This window comes from Maylandia zebra, linkage group LG17, assembly GCF_041146795.1.
Source record: "Maylandia zebra isolate NMK-2024a linkage group LG17, Mzebra_GT3a, whole genome shotgun sequence".
NCBI classification, from domain to species: domain Eukaryota; kingdom Metazoa; phylum Chordata; class Actinopteri; order Cichliformes; family Cichlidae; genus Maylandia; species Maylandia zebra.
Genome location: NC_135183.1, coordinates 33,185,840 through 33,202,160, shown reverse-complemented (window position 1 = coordinate 33,202,160; position 16,321 = coordinate 33,185,840). Strand labels below are relative to the sequence as shown.

The window sequence follows — 16,321 nt, the reverse complement described above, 5'->3', positions numbered from 1 at the left end:
ATACTTCAGATAATCAGAATTTGCACACAAAATCAAATATGTGATTTTTGTTAGATAAACACTGTATAAATACAGTCAGGTAAATGAGAGAATCCATCTCATCCACATTGAACAGCTGGATTATTAATACAGCAAGTCCCTCTTCACATCCCTAAAACATCTCTCGACAGCCAAAAACACACAGTCTATTTTTCTGCCACCTTGTTTCCTCTCTCATTTGTCTCTCTTTGCTCTCCCCCTACTTTTCACCTTTATTGCTACTCCGCCCCTTTCAAACCCTCCATTCTTACCCTCATTTTCTTTTTGTTTTAAGCAGCCAAAACAGATGAGTCTAAATTCTCCCTGCACTACACACAATAGCAGGCAACAGCACACCTCATTCAGCTTGTGTGGTTGCATATAATAGACCACTGAGAGATTTAAAAACAAATAAAAGAACTTTAAAAACAATCCTAAAATGTACAGGTAGCCAGTTGAGTGAAATTAAATATTGTGCTCAGACTTTTTTGTTCCAGTTAAAAGACGTGCTGCAGCATTTTGCAGACGCCTAATGGATGCATCACTAACCCCGCAATAAAGTGTGTTACAATAATCCAGCCTAGATGTAACAAAGGCATGAATTACTGTCTCCAAAGGCTGTTTTGACAAGATGGGCTTTATTTAGGCTAACTGCCTCAAATGAAAAAAGGTAGATCTCACAACAGCTCTGACCTGGCTTTCAAGTTTAAGATCTGCCTCCATTTTTCTTTTCTTGTTTGGCCTTACCCATTTTATTCTCATCAGCAATTTATTTCCCTTTTTGAATACCTATGCTCATTGTCTCCTTCCCTTTCTCTGATTTTACCTCTGTCTGTGGCCATGCAGTCATCTGCCTCTCAATAAGGCTTTTCCATGCTGTTGCCCAATTGCTAAACAGTCTGAGGCTAAGCAAGGGCTTCAGCTTGCCTTTAAATTGCACAGTAAACCCAGGCATTGTCTGTGTGAGGCATTTATAAGATAAGATAAGACAAGATAACCTTTATTAGTCCCACACTTGGGAAATTTGTTTTGTCACAGCAGAAAGTGGACAGTGCAAAAGTTATATAGTAAAAATTAGAATACAATACGAATAATATACTGTACACAACTGTACAGAATAGAATAGAATAAAATAAAATACTATATACAGTAGAATAAAATAGAATAAAATATTAAATAGGATAAAAATAGAATACAAATTCTATATACAACTGAGTAAAAATACAACTTTGTCAAAAAAGAGTATTGCATTTAGTCTTATTGCACATGTGTGGGTTTGTGTGTGTTTGATCAGTTTGTGTGTGTTTTGCAGCATATGCACTGTATATATGTGCAGAAAAATGTGTTAAGTATAACAGAAATTTCCTGAAGGAGAATATGAAAGTGTGATCACCCAGTGTCAGGTATACCTTTCCCTTTCCCAACTGCTTCACTCTGACACACTGCCATGGGCACACCTGCCCACCTACATTCCCTTCTATCTATCTTTCTTCCATACATTGCCCTTCTTCTTTTAAGCTGTTCTCTCTCATTTTCTCACATTGCTCCCTTTCTTCCGCCTGGACAGTGTATGCTGTCGTCCTCACTGTTTATCAGGTCACCGTTCCTTCCTATTTCTTACATTTTTGCCTCATTTCTCTCTCTCTCTCACACACACTCTTTCTGTATCTTTTCTCCTCACTTGGAGCCCGGCTGGCTAACATCGTGAGCCAGCTGTGAGGCGGCAATCAAACGAGCTCCTGCTACACTCCCCGGGGTTCTGCTGACATTACACACAGACACACAGAAGGAGTGAAAAAACATGTGCACGTCCTTGCGCACACGTACACACACACACACAAGCACATGCACATGCACACAAAAGCTGCAAGACCAGCAGGTCAGGGACAAGTGTATGCACAGCAACAATACTTTTGCCAAAACTGTGCATAACTTTGCTTCTGATTTGGCTTTGGCTCTTATCACAAAAGGATTCCCTTATTATTCCAAGCAGAAGTTGTACTTAAATCTCCATTTGGAATTTCTTTGCCTCTTTGGAAAGGTCATGGTATAAATTCTGAATGTGTCTTATGCTGAATGGATATATAGTGGCTTTGCAAAAAGCTGCACACATACACACACACGTACTCTGGAGCAACCCACAATAAACATGCAGGAAAGCAAAGGAGCATTTGTAAATCCATCATCTTGCGAAGCTGCCGTCCCTTAAACCCCCTTCAGCACATCCTTTCTTAATGCCTGAGCCACACGTAAAGCCAGCTGACTACTTGTTACAGGCAGTAAACAGGCACGTCTCCAGTCAGTGCCTTAGTGCGTTGTTATGTCATGGTTGAAAAGAGACCCCAAGTGTGTGGCTCCATACCCCATTTATTGGCAGTCAGACAGAGTGAAGATCCGAGGAGCAGGCTTAGGTGAGTCATGCATCAGCACTGCATTAGCTGGAGAGACTATTTCAATGCAGGGTGGGAGTCTATAGAGAGTAGGGGAAGCTGGGCTAGCATTAATTCTGCCTGGCTCAATAATGGATTTCATTAAAACAGTCAAACATTTCACAGAAGTCTTGTTCACTTAAGTCTACCGGAATCTACCCATCTACAAAATACATGGATGCTATCCAAGAACATACTGTATGGGTGCAATGTTATTTTCAGTTTTATACTACATGTACTGTAAAATGTATGTATTTGTAGTATGTTCACCTTTCCTGGGTAATCTAAATACCAGAATCAATAACATACTGACCATAACTTACATGTTCGTACTTGTAGATTTAAATCTATTCCACAGCTTTTTTCTTACCTTGAGTATTTTGATGATTATTTAAATTAATTTTCCTGTGTGTGAGAAAACATTACAAGGCACTTTAAAATAAAGACCCTACAACAATCCGCCAAGCAAGCACTGGGCGACAGTGGGGAGAAAAATAAAAGGAGTCTTTTTTTAATTAATAGATGTATACATTACTCACAGCCAGCACCATTGAAATTTGGCAGCGTAGTACGTCTAAATTTTTTAATCAATTTGCAGTATTACACTGTTTATGTACAGAAAAGTAAATTAACCAGCTGCTGGCTTTTTAAATGTATTTGCATATTTTTCATACAGCTCAAAGGATAAACCAATTAGTAGCCCAATAAAATGTCATGTTGAAACACAAAAAGTTAATACCCACAAAGAATACTGAAGAACACTGAAAAACTTTGTACTTTGTAATTCCTCTAGAATTAAATGGAATTTGTGAATTTCATCTGAAATTTCATTTACCTAATAACAGTTATAAAATACTTCTACATATCAAAATAAATAAAATAATTGTGATGTAAGTCATGTAAAGATGTACCTTTGAACAAAAGAAACACAAAAATTACACTAAGTAATTCTAAATAGTGTGTAAGTTCAGGTATTTTACAAGATAAAAGAACTAATTAAAGTGTAAGTAGTGCTTAACTTCAGATGTTTATGGGGAAAATATTATACTTTTAATTTAAATTCTACTGAATTGCACTTGTCAAAAGGGGAAAATGTTGGTAAGTAGCAGCAGTCATAGAGTGTGAGCAATATTGAATATTGTACCATGTTATGCCAGTGTTTTGTACTATGATGTAATATTACACTTGGCAGCATTGTGTGAACATTGTACTGAATATTTCACAGGACTATTGCATGTAGGGGTTGGTGAGTGAAGCTCACAGGGTCACTGTTTGTTTGTTTACTTTTTCACTGAAACATTCCTCCAGGGTTCAAATTTGTCTCTCCCGATGTCAGCTCCTGCTGAGTTTAGAGGACATCTTGGTTTCGCTAGCCTAGCTCAGCCTCATCCTGTCCCATCTCAACCCAACTGTAACAACAAAGCTAATTACCAAACCTCCGGTACCAGACATAGTGCTGACATTCTTGTTAGCCTCCGATATACACTTTTACTTGACTCAAGCGTATAGGCATCATCTGGCTCATACTAAGTATATCTGGCTGGTTACAAGAGCCAATATTCAGTGAACTGCTAATTTCAATCCATAAAGGCACACATGGAAAAAGCTCTTTTTATATCTCACATGATACAACCAGAGCTAACTGATGTTCAATTTCTTCTGCATCAGGGATTAGGATCACTTACTGATTCCAGTATGTGTGTCATGCATTTAGAGCCAGCATTAACCTGAGTAGCTGTTTCTCTTTTTTTTCTTATCCCAGTTACGCAGTGTGGGGGGGTTACGTAAAAATGGGGCCAAGATAACAATGGTACAAGGTGTCCCAGATGCCTGCCCACGCAAAATACACTTAATTCCCTTATCCTCCCATAATCTTGACCTTCACTTTCCAAAAAGGCATATGTGTAATAACTGAAGCTACAAGGTCTGCTTCACACCACCTCCCTTCTGCATCAGCTCCTAAACCCTTGCCCAGAGTAACTCAAATCCGTGTACCATGAATAATTTCTTCACACATCTGCCTTGAATTTGAAAGTCTGTACATTTTAGCTGACATTCTTATCTTTACAGTGAATGCAAGGGGGTCCAAACTTTTTTTTCCCTCAGTAAGAGCAATTTAGCCTTTTTAACATTCGAAAATAAGGACGCGTTTCAGTTTCCTCGTTTCATATGCTGACTTTTGAATTCACTACGTTCTCCTTTTGGCAGAGCATCATAACTTTTTAGAAACTGGGTTGCAAGTCGAGCACATTGAAGAATGTGTACTTTAAAAATTATGATGTCAGAATCCGTGTATTGTTTATAAGTAGAATAATACCCAAGAGCGGATATTCAGACAGCTTCTTCCAAATGCGCATAGTGGGGAGTGTCATAAGCTTAAAAGGCCACTAAACGCCTTTGTGATTTGAGATAATAGATTTGACATTTCAATGCACCACCAGTCACAGCAAGCAGGTCCCTTGAAAACAAGGCAAAAATGTTGGAACAGTGAGGCAGCTCAACCTCCCCTTTACTCTCTGTGCCCGCAAAAAAGGAAGAAAAAATAAGATATTCAGTATTTATGCACATATATTATTCTAGTAGGCCTACAGCCTGCTGGATGAGCCGTAGAAGTGATAAAAGAACCTTAGTTCAGCTCATTTAAGCTTAAAAATCATTATAATCATTTTGTTTTTACCTGTCAAACCAAATCTGTGAATATATGAATAGTTAAGCACTATAATGATCAGTTATAAAACAGGAATTAAGGAGAATAAAACTATAATGAAGAAAAAAATACATAACATTGCCCCCCATTCAGAACATTCTGAATTAACAATAACTAAGGAACAGCTGTTGTATTTGCCCAGTTCCTCTGCTAAGATTCAACTTGGGCTATAAAAGCACATTTTTCCCCCCCTCAAAATTGCGGGAAATCATCTTGCATATTGCTTTGCCTGCATTCAAAGGTAACCACTAATGACAGGCAGTAATTACCCACAGACGGGTGACTCAGCTGCAGAGAAACAGGAACAGAGAAAGGAATTAAAGGACTGTTGTGTACACACGTATCTGTGCCGATGTGTGTGCTTAAGTGTGTATGTGTGCATGCTGGGCTCTGACTCAGCAAATCCACATGGGTCTCAGAGGCAGCTGACTGTTTTATTACCTAATCCAGTTTAGGAGATGAATCTGGCCCATAATCTAATATTCTCATAAACGATTCCCTCCTTATACATGAATCTCTGACCTTAACTATAACCGTAGCTTGCAGGCTACAGCAATGAAAAGAGCAGTCACACCAGGGAACATACATAGATATATGCCTCTTGTTTAATAATTGCCACAGTGCTTAATCAACTTATTGCTCACATTCTACTGTATCCTTAAAATGGCTTGGTATTTATATTACTTAAGAGCAACAATTTAAGGGTGGTGCAAGGTGGCTGGTTTGTGCCTCTGTCAATATGATCCCAAACTGTTTCAATACTCGCAAGGTTTAGGCTGTAGGGAGGAGAGTCCATAACTAATAGTGTTCCACTGTGCGTCTGTGTTTTTTTTTGTCTATCCGGGTATGCATTGGCAGTGTGTTTGGGATCCTGCAAAAGAAAACTGTTGGCAATCGGATGCTTTCCAGATGGCATTGCATGGCTGATATGCAGCACCAAACCGTGACAGAGCCTCCACCATGTTTTAAAGATGTAGATGCTAGTGTACCTCTCTCCTGACTACCTCTGTAGTCTTTACTCCATAAAATCTTTTGCCGCTGATTTTCAGTATAATTCTAAAGTTATTTGGCATATCGTAACTTTTTCTCCTTGTTTTGTTTTCTTAACATTGGGTTCTTGACAGCCAACCATCCACTGAGACCATTTCTGATGAGGTACTTCTTCTTTTGACTTCCACTTGTCCAGTTTCCTCAATTTTTTAAGGACACATTGCACATCATGTTGGGATATTCCCATTTTTTGCTTTTGGACTAAGAGGTCTTTGAGAATCACCTTGTTGATGCAAAATTATTTACTCAACTAAAGAAATGGGAACAAATAGATTTTGTATAAAGCTGTTGGTGCCTAAACATGCCATTTAAAATAGTTTACTAGCTACGTTTGAGTTAGCTGCCTCTTTTTATCCTTGAATGAGTCATAGATCAGTTTTAAGTGGCTTAGTAATAAAAAAAACCCACATAACTATTCATCTGAAAAAAGGCCTTTTAGATTCCTTTATGAAAGATTTTCAGAAAGCCTGGAGAACTATTTGTCAAAATCAATTTAAAAAAAAAAAAATAGAATAACGTCTGTCTCCTTTGAACTAAATATAAAGAAATGAGTGTTGACTCAAGGCTTTTGCACAGTATTGTATAACAGAAACTATATAATATATATTGTACTGTTATCGCTACGTGTTGGATACACTGTGTATGTTAACGCAGGTCAACAGCAAGCCAAACTCAATTTTCATGAGCCAGGAAACTGAGCGTCTTGCTCCTTTATTACAGTCTTCTCGACGGCTTACAATCTTTTACAACTGTGGCTTGAATAGCTCGATGAAAGTGCTGAGTGAAAAGCCATTGCTTTCGATGGTGTATATAAAGATTCAGGCCACAGGAGATGAAGTTTAAACACAGATAGGCAGGTTTTCTGTACAATGCTTTTCCCGACTGACTGCAGCGTCTGCTTCCCTCAATGCATTGCGAACACAGATTACTCCTTCAAAATAAGATAAAGAAAAACTAATGCTGACTGTATAGAACATATTTTTAACTAAATGACTCTCTTTTTTAACATAGATTACCACAGATGAAATATGACATTTTATCACTAAATTATTATGAACCATTTTTAAAAAAATCTTTTACTTGGGACAGAACATATATAATATACCTAAGGATTTAAAATTGTAAGCCAGAACTTAAATTAAATATATAAATAGCTAAACACAATCGATAATAGTAGCTGGCTAAAACTGGATAAAAAGTTAATAAACCTGAACTGATAAATATAATTAGAAGTTGAAATAGTGGGCTAGAAGGGTTAACAGTTTCAATGTCTGGATAAAAAAAAAATAAGGGTAAAAAATGTAAACTGTGCACTTAAAATATTGGATAAACAGCTGAAAATGCTAACTAAAGAAGCAAATGACTGATAAACAAATAGGCTGTTTATAAGAAGAAGGGTTGTCAGAACAGCTTGCGAACCATAAGCAATTAATGTTAAGTTCAACATAATCACTAATTGAGTCAGTCATAAGCTGAAAGTAGTCAAGATCCAAATTACTTGGAGTTCAGATAACCACGTTGGAACATGAGAGCTGGTGTTGATGAAGAGGTTCTTGAGTCCATGTGACAGTTCTTCAGGGGGACGTCAGAAGAAAAAAAAAAGTTATAAATGAATGCTGATATGAGACATTGCTTTTAATGTCACCTTTCATCTTTCCAAGATCTTCCCCAACCTTCCTCTGTGCCTAATACCACCCTTCAGCCATGAGTCAGGCCACAGCCCTGATCTCTGGGACCACCAAAATACCCAGCAGCGCCTTGAACACGTTCAGCTGGGCACTGGGACTAACTGAGGTGAAAGCTCAGAGAAAATCCCTCAGAGATAGTATGTCATGGATTGTTTCATTTCTCTCCAGCTAATAATGTTAATATTTGCCAGGCAATACTAGAATTTCCAGAGTGCAGGGTCTCTATTTACTCTGTCTGTTAAGCCAGCTACGTTAAATAAAACTGTCTGATATCAGCATGTCTAACTCTCGCCTTCCTCTTCTCATCTATTATTTTCACCCCTTCTGTTTGAATTTCATCAAACTGATCCTCTCTCTATACTTCTCAGCCCTTTCAAACTCCTCAACATCATCAGACAGCATTCTTTTATCAGTTTATTATTCAAGTTTACTGCAACTCCGACATTATCTGACATGAGAGGTAGAGCAGGGCGATATGGCCAAAAATATTTATCACGATATATATTTGAAAATTTGCGATAACGATATAACTGACGATATAATGGATGCGAGACAAAATACAACTCCACAACATTACTAGCGCAAAAAGACAACCTTCCATTTATTTTCACTTAAACAAGAAGCTGGTTTTTATGTACATTAAAGCTTTATAAAAATGTAACAGTGCAAATGCAAATTCCTTGCTGAAAGTTTAACCAAAAGGCATTTCCAGTACAAATGGGCTGACATATCCTGAGCATAACCATGTATAATATCCACTGAAGTTAAAAAGAGGTGCTTTGCAACATTAAACTGCAGTGTGCAGTACGTATGTTTCGGACCATAAGGTGCACGGGATTATAAGGCACATTAAGCGAAACAAAGCAGTCAGATAAATCAAACTTTATTAAACTCATTCTTCTTGCTTCCTCCACTTCTGTACCATTGATTCATTAATGTTGAATTCTCTGGCAGCTGCTCTATTCCCATGTTGTTGCAGTATATTAATGACTAACCTGGTATTGTGGATGGATTATCTCAGTTGTTCTCCTGACTGAAGTTTGGTCCGTTTACAGCATCCTGCCATGCGATTGCATTTGTCTCTAACCATGAGGAACCTTCCCCTTAACTTTTATAAGTGGGAAAAAAGTTAGCGTTCATCCTCCAGCTTCACTGTTTATGTTATGCTAACATAGCTGTGTCGCTAGCGATCACCTAGCACATCATTATATACCAGCTAGCCCAACTTCAGTAACCCTACAAACGTCACTGCTGTTTAGTTTCCTGTCTTCATTTATGTTGGAAGTGATAGCAGAGCTGTACGTTTGATTTTTTTTTCAGAAATCTCTCAGTCAGAACATGCAATATCATGCTTAGGTAACTAGCGAGACTAGCGAGCTAACTTCCGCTAGCTTCCTGCTAACTTCTAACTCCGTTAAATGTAATAACTTTTGTTTTCATGGATGCCTGGAAGTTAAACTTTATAGTTACACCTGGTAAAGCAGCAATGCTGATCGTTTTATTAAAGATGAAAGAATTTAGACAGGTTTTAACTCTCAGTGATGCTGCAGTGTTGTTTGACCTGAAGCATACGGAGTTTAGGACCCAGATTACTCCCAGATTTAAGAGCATCTTAGTCCGACAAATACGACAATAACAACGGCCGCTTGCATGTTCTGCAAAAAAATGTGCTTTGTTGTGTATCTGACGGACAAACACCAATCCAGTTCCACATCACTGAAGTTGCACCATTTTTACAAACCAATTCTGGTTCATCTGTTTCACTCAACAATCGGCCATGTGCGTATGAAAACAAAGGCACTGCGCATGCGCGTTTTACTCCCATTCTATCGCGATATTTCATTTTCCTATCATTGCCTAACATTATACCGGTATTACCGTGAACGGTATAATATGGCCCAGCCCTAATGAGAGGCACAATAATGCAACTCAACCTCATCAGAAACAAGGCAGGCAGCATGCCACGCACTTCAGGAATGTGTGAGACAGAAAGGTACAAATCAGCATGTAAAGAATGGTCACAATGGCTTTTGGAGTTCAGTGCAGAAATGCATAGCAATGACAGTTTCTTCATGCTTTGGCGCATTGCCTTATGAAGCACTGCTTCACAGCATGGCTAACACAAATGGCTAGAAAACTTGAATGGGTTTGTATAGCGCAAATGACTTCTTCAATTTCCATTGATCTGTGTAAACAAACAGGATGAGGACAGGGCCATTGTGTGGCGATAATATGCTGTCTCACAGCCAATGCATATTCCTTTGTTCAGTGCAGAGATAGCTGCACATTTGAATACTTCAATAATAATCAGGAAAGAATCCCACAACAGGAGTGGCAGCTTGGCATCGTGGTTAGACCTCTCTACATTATAACCAACGGTGTCACCAAGTTCAAGTAAAAGGCTTTAGAAAGAGAGCTCCATCAGTTCACAGAGTTTATGTAAAAGGAAGGCGAGGATCCACATCAGAGCCTGTATATAAAAGATGGACTTTGCTTCTTTATCTAGATGGTGACGACAAAAGGGAAGAGCACATCATGACTCTTCTGTTTTTGGTTTTTTTTAATGGTATCTCATAAAAATCTATGAGAAAATAGCCCTTCCTTGTTCCATGACCTCAGTAAACACTTTCTTGCTGAGCTCCCATTTCTTGGTCTAAATCACCAGAAACTCAACAGAAGTGTAGGCTTCACATCCAGATGTCAGTAACCACTATGTGTTTATGTCCATCTTTTATAAGCAGTCTACAGCCTATTTAGTGTAGATAACATAAAAAAAATAAGACTCAATATTATAAATGATTCGAAATTTATCTTTAAGGCACTTTATCATACATAAAATGGCCCACCGTAACAAAAGAAAAATGTGAAAACCCTTCCAAAGATACAGAAACCATATTCAAAGTTTTTGTATGCAATTAATAACAGAGACAATAAAATAAGATAACAATTAAAATAAGCATAAAGTAAGAAAAGTGCCAAGTAAGATGAGAGTTTTCTGTTCTTAGACCTCGTCCTAATTAATTAAACTACAATCATACCTCAGTACTCTTTATTTCAATTTAATTTACTGGGATTGTTAAGTTTAATATTCTTTTGGGCTCAGAAATCCAATATTGACTTTTTGTGATGTACTTGGGACAATATCTTGAATCACTGCAAATAAACATTTTTCAAAAATAAATGTAAGGAATCTGGTGCTGACTGAAGGCCAACCTTTATATCATTTATAGTATTTTAGACTAAAATAAAATATGATTGTATAGATATTATAACTGGTATGCAGCACAAGTTTTTTTTTAATTTTATACAAACATCTTATACCCAGCTGCTACATCCTGATTCAAAATTGAACTGGTTAATTCATGAAAGGCCCAACTCCACAATTCCAAATTTCAAGTCCAAAACTAGAAACTAAATTTGCATCATACTTTAGGATTTGTAAAGCAAGAACTGGCAAAAACAATAAAAATGCTCCCCTGTAACAAGACAAAAAAGTTTCTTGGAGTTGGACCCTTTATGAATTTACTGATTCAGCTATCTGACAACTTCCCCTTTTATCTATGAGTGCACCAGTTTAATGCCTTGCCCAGTGTCCAAAACAGCTGGTGGGAACCAGGCTAGTTTACACCTCCTGAAGCAGCGCAGACATGTGCTACATAACCAAAACAGGTGAAGGCCACAGCACCAGTTGGACAGGTGCACCATGGGGTATGTAGCCTTAGGAAAGTGGGTCTTCCAGTGCTTGGCTACATCACTTCCAGTGGGAAGATGGAGTGTGTAGTCGCTCCAGCGTTTGGACACACTGTAGACAGCTCTCACGGTCCGCCCTTTTTCAGACCACTGGGTGTCGCTGGCTGGGTTGCAGTTGAACTCCACCCACTCAGAAGTGAATTCCCCGAGCAAGGGGATATCTCCAGCCTCGGGGTCCACCATGGTGGCTGACAGCTCAGCCCCCTGCACGGCTACATAAATGCCCTCCACCCTGCGCACTTCCTTGACCCAAGGGAGGGAGTATTCGGTGTCCAGGACCACAATGAGACGGGAACAGTGGCCGGCGTTCTTCTCCTTCCACAGCTCCAGCAACTGGGCCAGATGGAAACTCTCACCTCCTACAGTTACAGGAGATTAGATAGTAAGAAGGAGAAAGAATCAGAATCAGAATCAGAATACTTTATTGATCCCTGGGGGAAATTATTTTTTGTTACAGTGCTCCATTTTAAACCAACATTAAGACAAGACAGACAATACGCTAACTAAGAATAGTACAATATATACATATATACATACATACATAAGTCACTTATAAATAAATATTTGGAAAAGAAACATGTGTAGCTGTAGCAGCAAACAGTGTGTTAAGTGGATGCGTTGTACAGGGAGATGGCCACAGGCAGGAATGATTTCCTGTGTCGTTCAGTGGTGCTTTTCGGTAATCTCAGTCTCTCACTGAACGAGCTCCTGTGGCTGACCAACATGTCATGGAGTGGGTGGGAGGTGTTATCCAACATTGTCTTTATCTTGGACAGCATCCGCCTCTCCGACACCACCTTGAGGGAGTCCAGCTCCATCCCCACAACATTGCTGGCCTTACGGATCAGTTTATTAAGTCTGTTGGCATCTGCGACCCTCAGCCTGCTCCCCCAGCATGCAACAGCATAGAGGATCGCACTGGCCACAACAGACTCATAGAAAATCCTCAGCATTTTCTGGCAGATGTTGAAGGACCTCAGTCGCCTCAAAAAATAGAGACGACTCTGGCCCTTCCTGTAAAGTGCTGTGGTGTTTTTAGCCCAGTCCAGTTTATTGTCAATGTGTACTCCAAGGTATTTATAGTCCTCCACAATGTCAACAGAAAGAACAGCGCGTACTGGGAATCTATCCTATGACTAGTTTGATTTACCAAACTCTCTGAGAGAGAAACAGTGAAGGTCAGCGAGCTGCTATTCACTTAGTTCCATGTTCAAGGACAATTCATTGGGACATATGGCCATAGATGGACATGGCAGCTTGGCAGGGATCGAATCTGTCAACTATTACTCAAGGGACTGTCTTTAAAATCCCCTGTCATCCCGGCAACAGACACAACGACAAAAACAACCTTAATAGACTGTATATTTATATTTAGTATATTTTGGCAGAGAACAAACATTGAAGGTCTGTTGCCAAATTATTTCTGTTATTCCTAACATCAGTGCTAGGTAAGTAAATAAATAAATAAATAAATGAGGCTGAGAAAAATAAAATGAAATCCATTTATGGATACAAAGCAGCTTTGCCACATACTGCTTTATATTTAGAAGGGAAAATGGGCTTTTATTCACATATCTAAAACATCAAGCATGAGCCAATTTGGAGAATCTGCTGCACAGCTAAATTTGTATATATGCATCCAGTGTCATCAACAGAGAACTTCCAGACTATTTTGAGGAATCCCAGTGTGGACAACACTGCATCAGTGGGTCGTAATAACCAGAGGGATCCTTTATTTGATTTGAATTTCAGTCGAAGCAACCCCACTTTTTCAAAAATGTCTCCAGTTATCCCCTGAGCATGCCACTGAAAACGACCCTTCAGGATTGTGACTAAGGGGAAGTGATTATGCTTTCGGTGGGGATTTTTTTTTCTTTTTTTACTATTTGCAGCAGCACGCAGAGATAATACGTCAAGTAATCTCTGAAGAGCTGGAGCTGACACTGTGTTGACCTGCTGTGATTCTCATTTCTGCTGAGGGAACGCTCATGTCACAGTAGACTCTCTGTAACTTTCACAGAATCGTCTCTACTGGAGCCAAACTTCTGTGCCGAGTCCTTCATAGCAATTTCAACTCTTTACGCTTGCTTGTCTGATTCCTTGCAAATCAGTCTGATTGACTGAGAGAATGGGAAAATGAAAGGAATGGAAATTAGACTGTAATGCAAATGAGACTGCAGTCAGAATACAATATCTACCTAATGCTATCTGAAACAACAGCTCTGTAGTCACTTCTACTTCTGTGTTGATTTTTTTTCCTGTATTTTAACTGATTTACATCTTCGTCAATTATGTGTGCTTAGATGTTAAAACTGCCCGACAGCTTTGAAGAGAGAAAGCTGATATGCAACTTATGATGCACCTAAAATTTGATTTGTGAGGACTGAATGTGTCAAGTTTAATCTTCTTTCAGTTTCCAAAAAAGGAAATAAGCAGCAGAGATGTCTGAGAAGGCCAAAACAAGCGATTCTTTTGTTCTACAAAAAGCTTCAAGTTAATGTACAAACCATTTGATCTCATCTAATTTAATGAATTAATAGAGTCTGAACAAGTAATGTTTAATAATAAATCAGAATATCTACAAAGAAAGGATCGTTCTCTCTTGAAATGTTGACCTAGGAATTCTCCTATATAACATGGTGGATCCCAATGTTTTTCTTAATTCACATTAGTCTCTTCTGGATCACACTTATGCCATGCTTGCTTGGTAACTAATCAGTAAATCTTCTGTAACAACTCCCAAAGGCTCATCTTCTCATGCTCCTATATCTTGTGGGGTTCCCCATGGGTCTGTTTTGGGTCCCCTTTATATATCATTAGCACAGTAGTCCTTGAGGAAAAACACTGAGCTAGTTTTCACTGCTACCTGCCACTTGAGGTCTTGTCTGACTGAAGCTAGGAACTGGATGTCCAAAAACTTTCTAAATGATTTACTGAACGACTATAAAACTGAAATAATTATAACTTCCCCCACCTCCCCCACCTAGCACTAGCAACACCATTGGACTTTCATTTAGTCTGAGACATCAGAAAAAGATGTCTTCAGAGAAGCTTGCAACCTAGGGGTAAACGCAGACTCCATGTTCTTTTGATAGATATCAAGCTGCCTAACTCTCTCCAGTTTCTTTATCAGTTTTTAAATGTTCATTTATCAGTAATTATGAATTCCGATACCAATATATCTGAAAATAGCCAAATATATCAGTGCTCCGATGCATTGGGACTCTGGATATATTGGTTAGGCTCTATTAATTATGTATTCTCTTTGCTGAATGGTGTTTAAATATCCCCTGGATTTATATACTGAAATATCTGTAGTTGTAGCTGGTGAAGTTGAAGCTGTATACTTACGTGGATGCATTCTTTTTATTTGCCTCACTAGTACATTTAGGAATTAAATGAATGTGAATGGACTATGAAGTATGACCACTTTCCAAGACTTAAAAACATTGAAAAATAAAGCAATAACAACATGGATCTGTGGCCTTCACCTGACAGAGCCCAGGAGCCAGAGCCTTTGTGCGTGTGCCCACTGTAGAATATCAAATAGGTGTCATGTCGTGGTCCGTCTGCCGTACGAAGCTCCAGAAAGTTGCGCAACTTTGTAAGTACAGCCTCCAGGGTGACACCGCTAGTAGAGTAGTCACAGCCGAATGTCTGAATCATGTGGTGGGAGAAGAGGCGCTGGATGTTGTTCAGCATGCCTGTGGAGCGCAGATTCAATAGCTCCACCTGCTCAGGTGGTAAGAGAGTGGGCTGGCCACCAGCGCTGGGTGAAAGAGAAAGATGAAAGGCTGTGAGAAAAGACTTGTTGATGTTTATCTTTTTTATCTACTCAGAGGGAGGCTCAAGTTAGGTGGCTTGTCAGCAGAAGGGGAGGGTGGTGGGGGGTGGTGTGTACTTATTTATTTATCTACTTTCTGAGTGAGAAGTTGATAGATTGACATACCAGGGTGGAGTAGCTGTCTCCCTTGTTGGGGAGAGAGGAGACAGAGAAGAGAGGATAAGAGGAGATGGGGGAATAGGAGATGCAAAAAGTACCAGCGAGGGATCGCTACTGGAGGAAATGACATTAGCCTCAAGGATGAGAAGGAAATAAAGAATGAAAGCAAATAAAAAAGTAGCAAAAAATGAGATGGTACAAAGGAGAACAGAGTAGGATGACAAAAACAGGTTAAATATATACTCATACTCAATTTATAAAAGCACCATTCTTACTCTTAAGGGCGATTTTCCAAACACAATTTCATAACACGTTATTAACTAGGGATTAAATCAATATCAAATAAGTCATATCACTCCCTCTGCCATGTGATTACTAATTCGCTCCTGCCAAGCATGTTTTCACTGAATCATGAAAGAGCTCTGAACAGGTTCCCCCACGAATATGACTTACCAGAGTAATTATAAATAAAGTGACCAAAGTTGCTTCCCTAAATGAAGGAGTTTGTTCACACGTAGGGGGAGATTGAAGGGGCAGATTGGCACAGATGCAGTGCCGTTCTGTTGTTGTGAAGTGAGAGCGAAACTAACAATTTACTGGAGTATCTACTTTCCTACCCTCACTTACAACCATAAGGTCTGGGTAGTGAAACAAAGAGATTGTGGATGTAAGAGGTGGAAATGAGCTTCCTCCATACCTCAAGGGGGCCACAGGGAAGAAGCAGGATACATGGATC

At 39.1% G+C, this 16,321-nt stretch overlaps 1 protein-coding gene across 2 annotated transcripts in view; it reads right to left on the bottom strand.

The window, feature by feature from the left end:
- Nucleotides 1-8,476: 8,476 nt before the first annotated feature.
- Nucleotides 8,477-16,321, bottom strand: part of tmem168a (transmembrane protein 168a) — a 15,222-nt gene continuing 7,377 nt past the window's right edge. For both annotated transcript variants that reach the window (XM_004560838.3, XM_004560839.6), the window contains exons 5-6: nt 15,134-15,411; nt 8,477-12,001 (exon numbers count right to left, since the gene is read on the bottom strand). In XM_004560838.3, the coding sequence (XP_004560895.3) occupies nt 11,451-12,001; nt 15,134-15,411 (829 nt within the window). In that variant the 3' untranslated portion in view covers nt 8,477-11,450. The remainder of the gene's footprint in view (nt 12,002-15,133; nt 15,412-16,321) is intronic.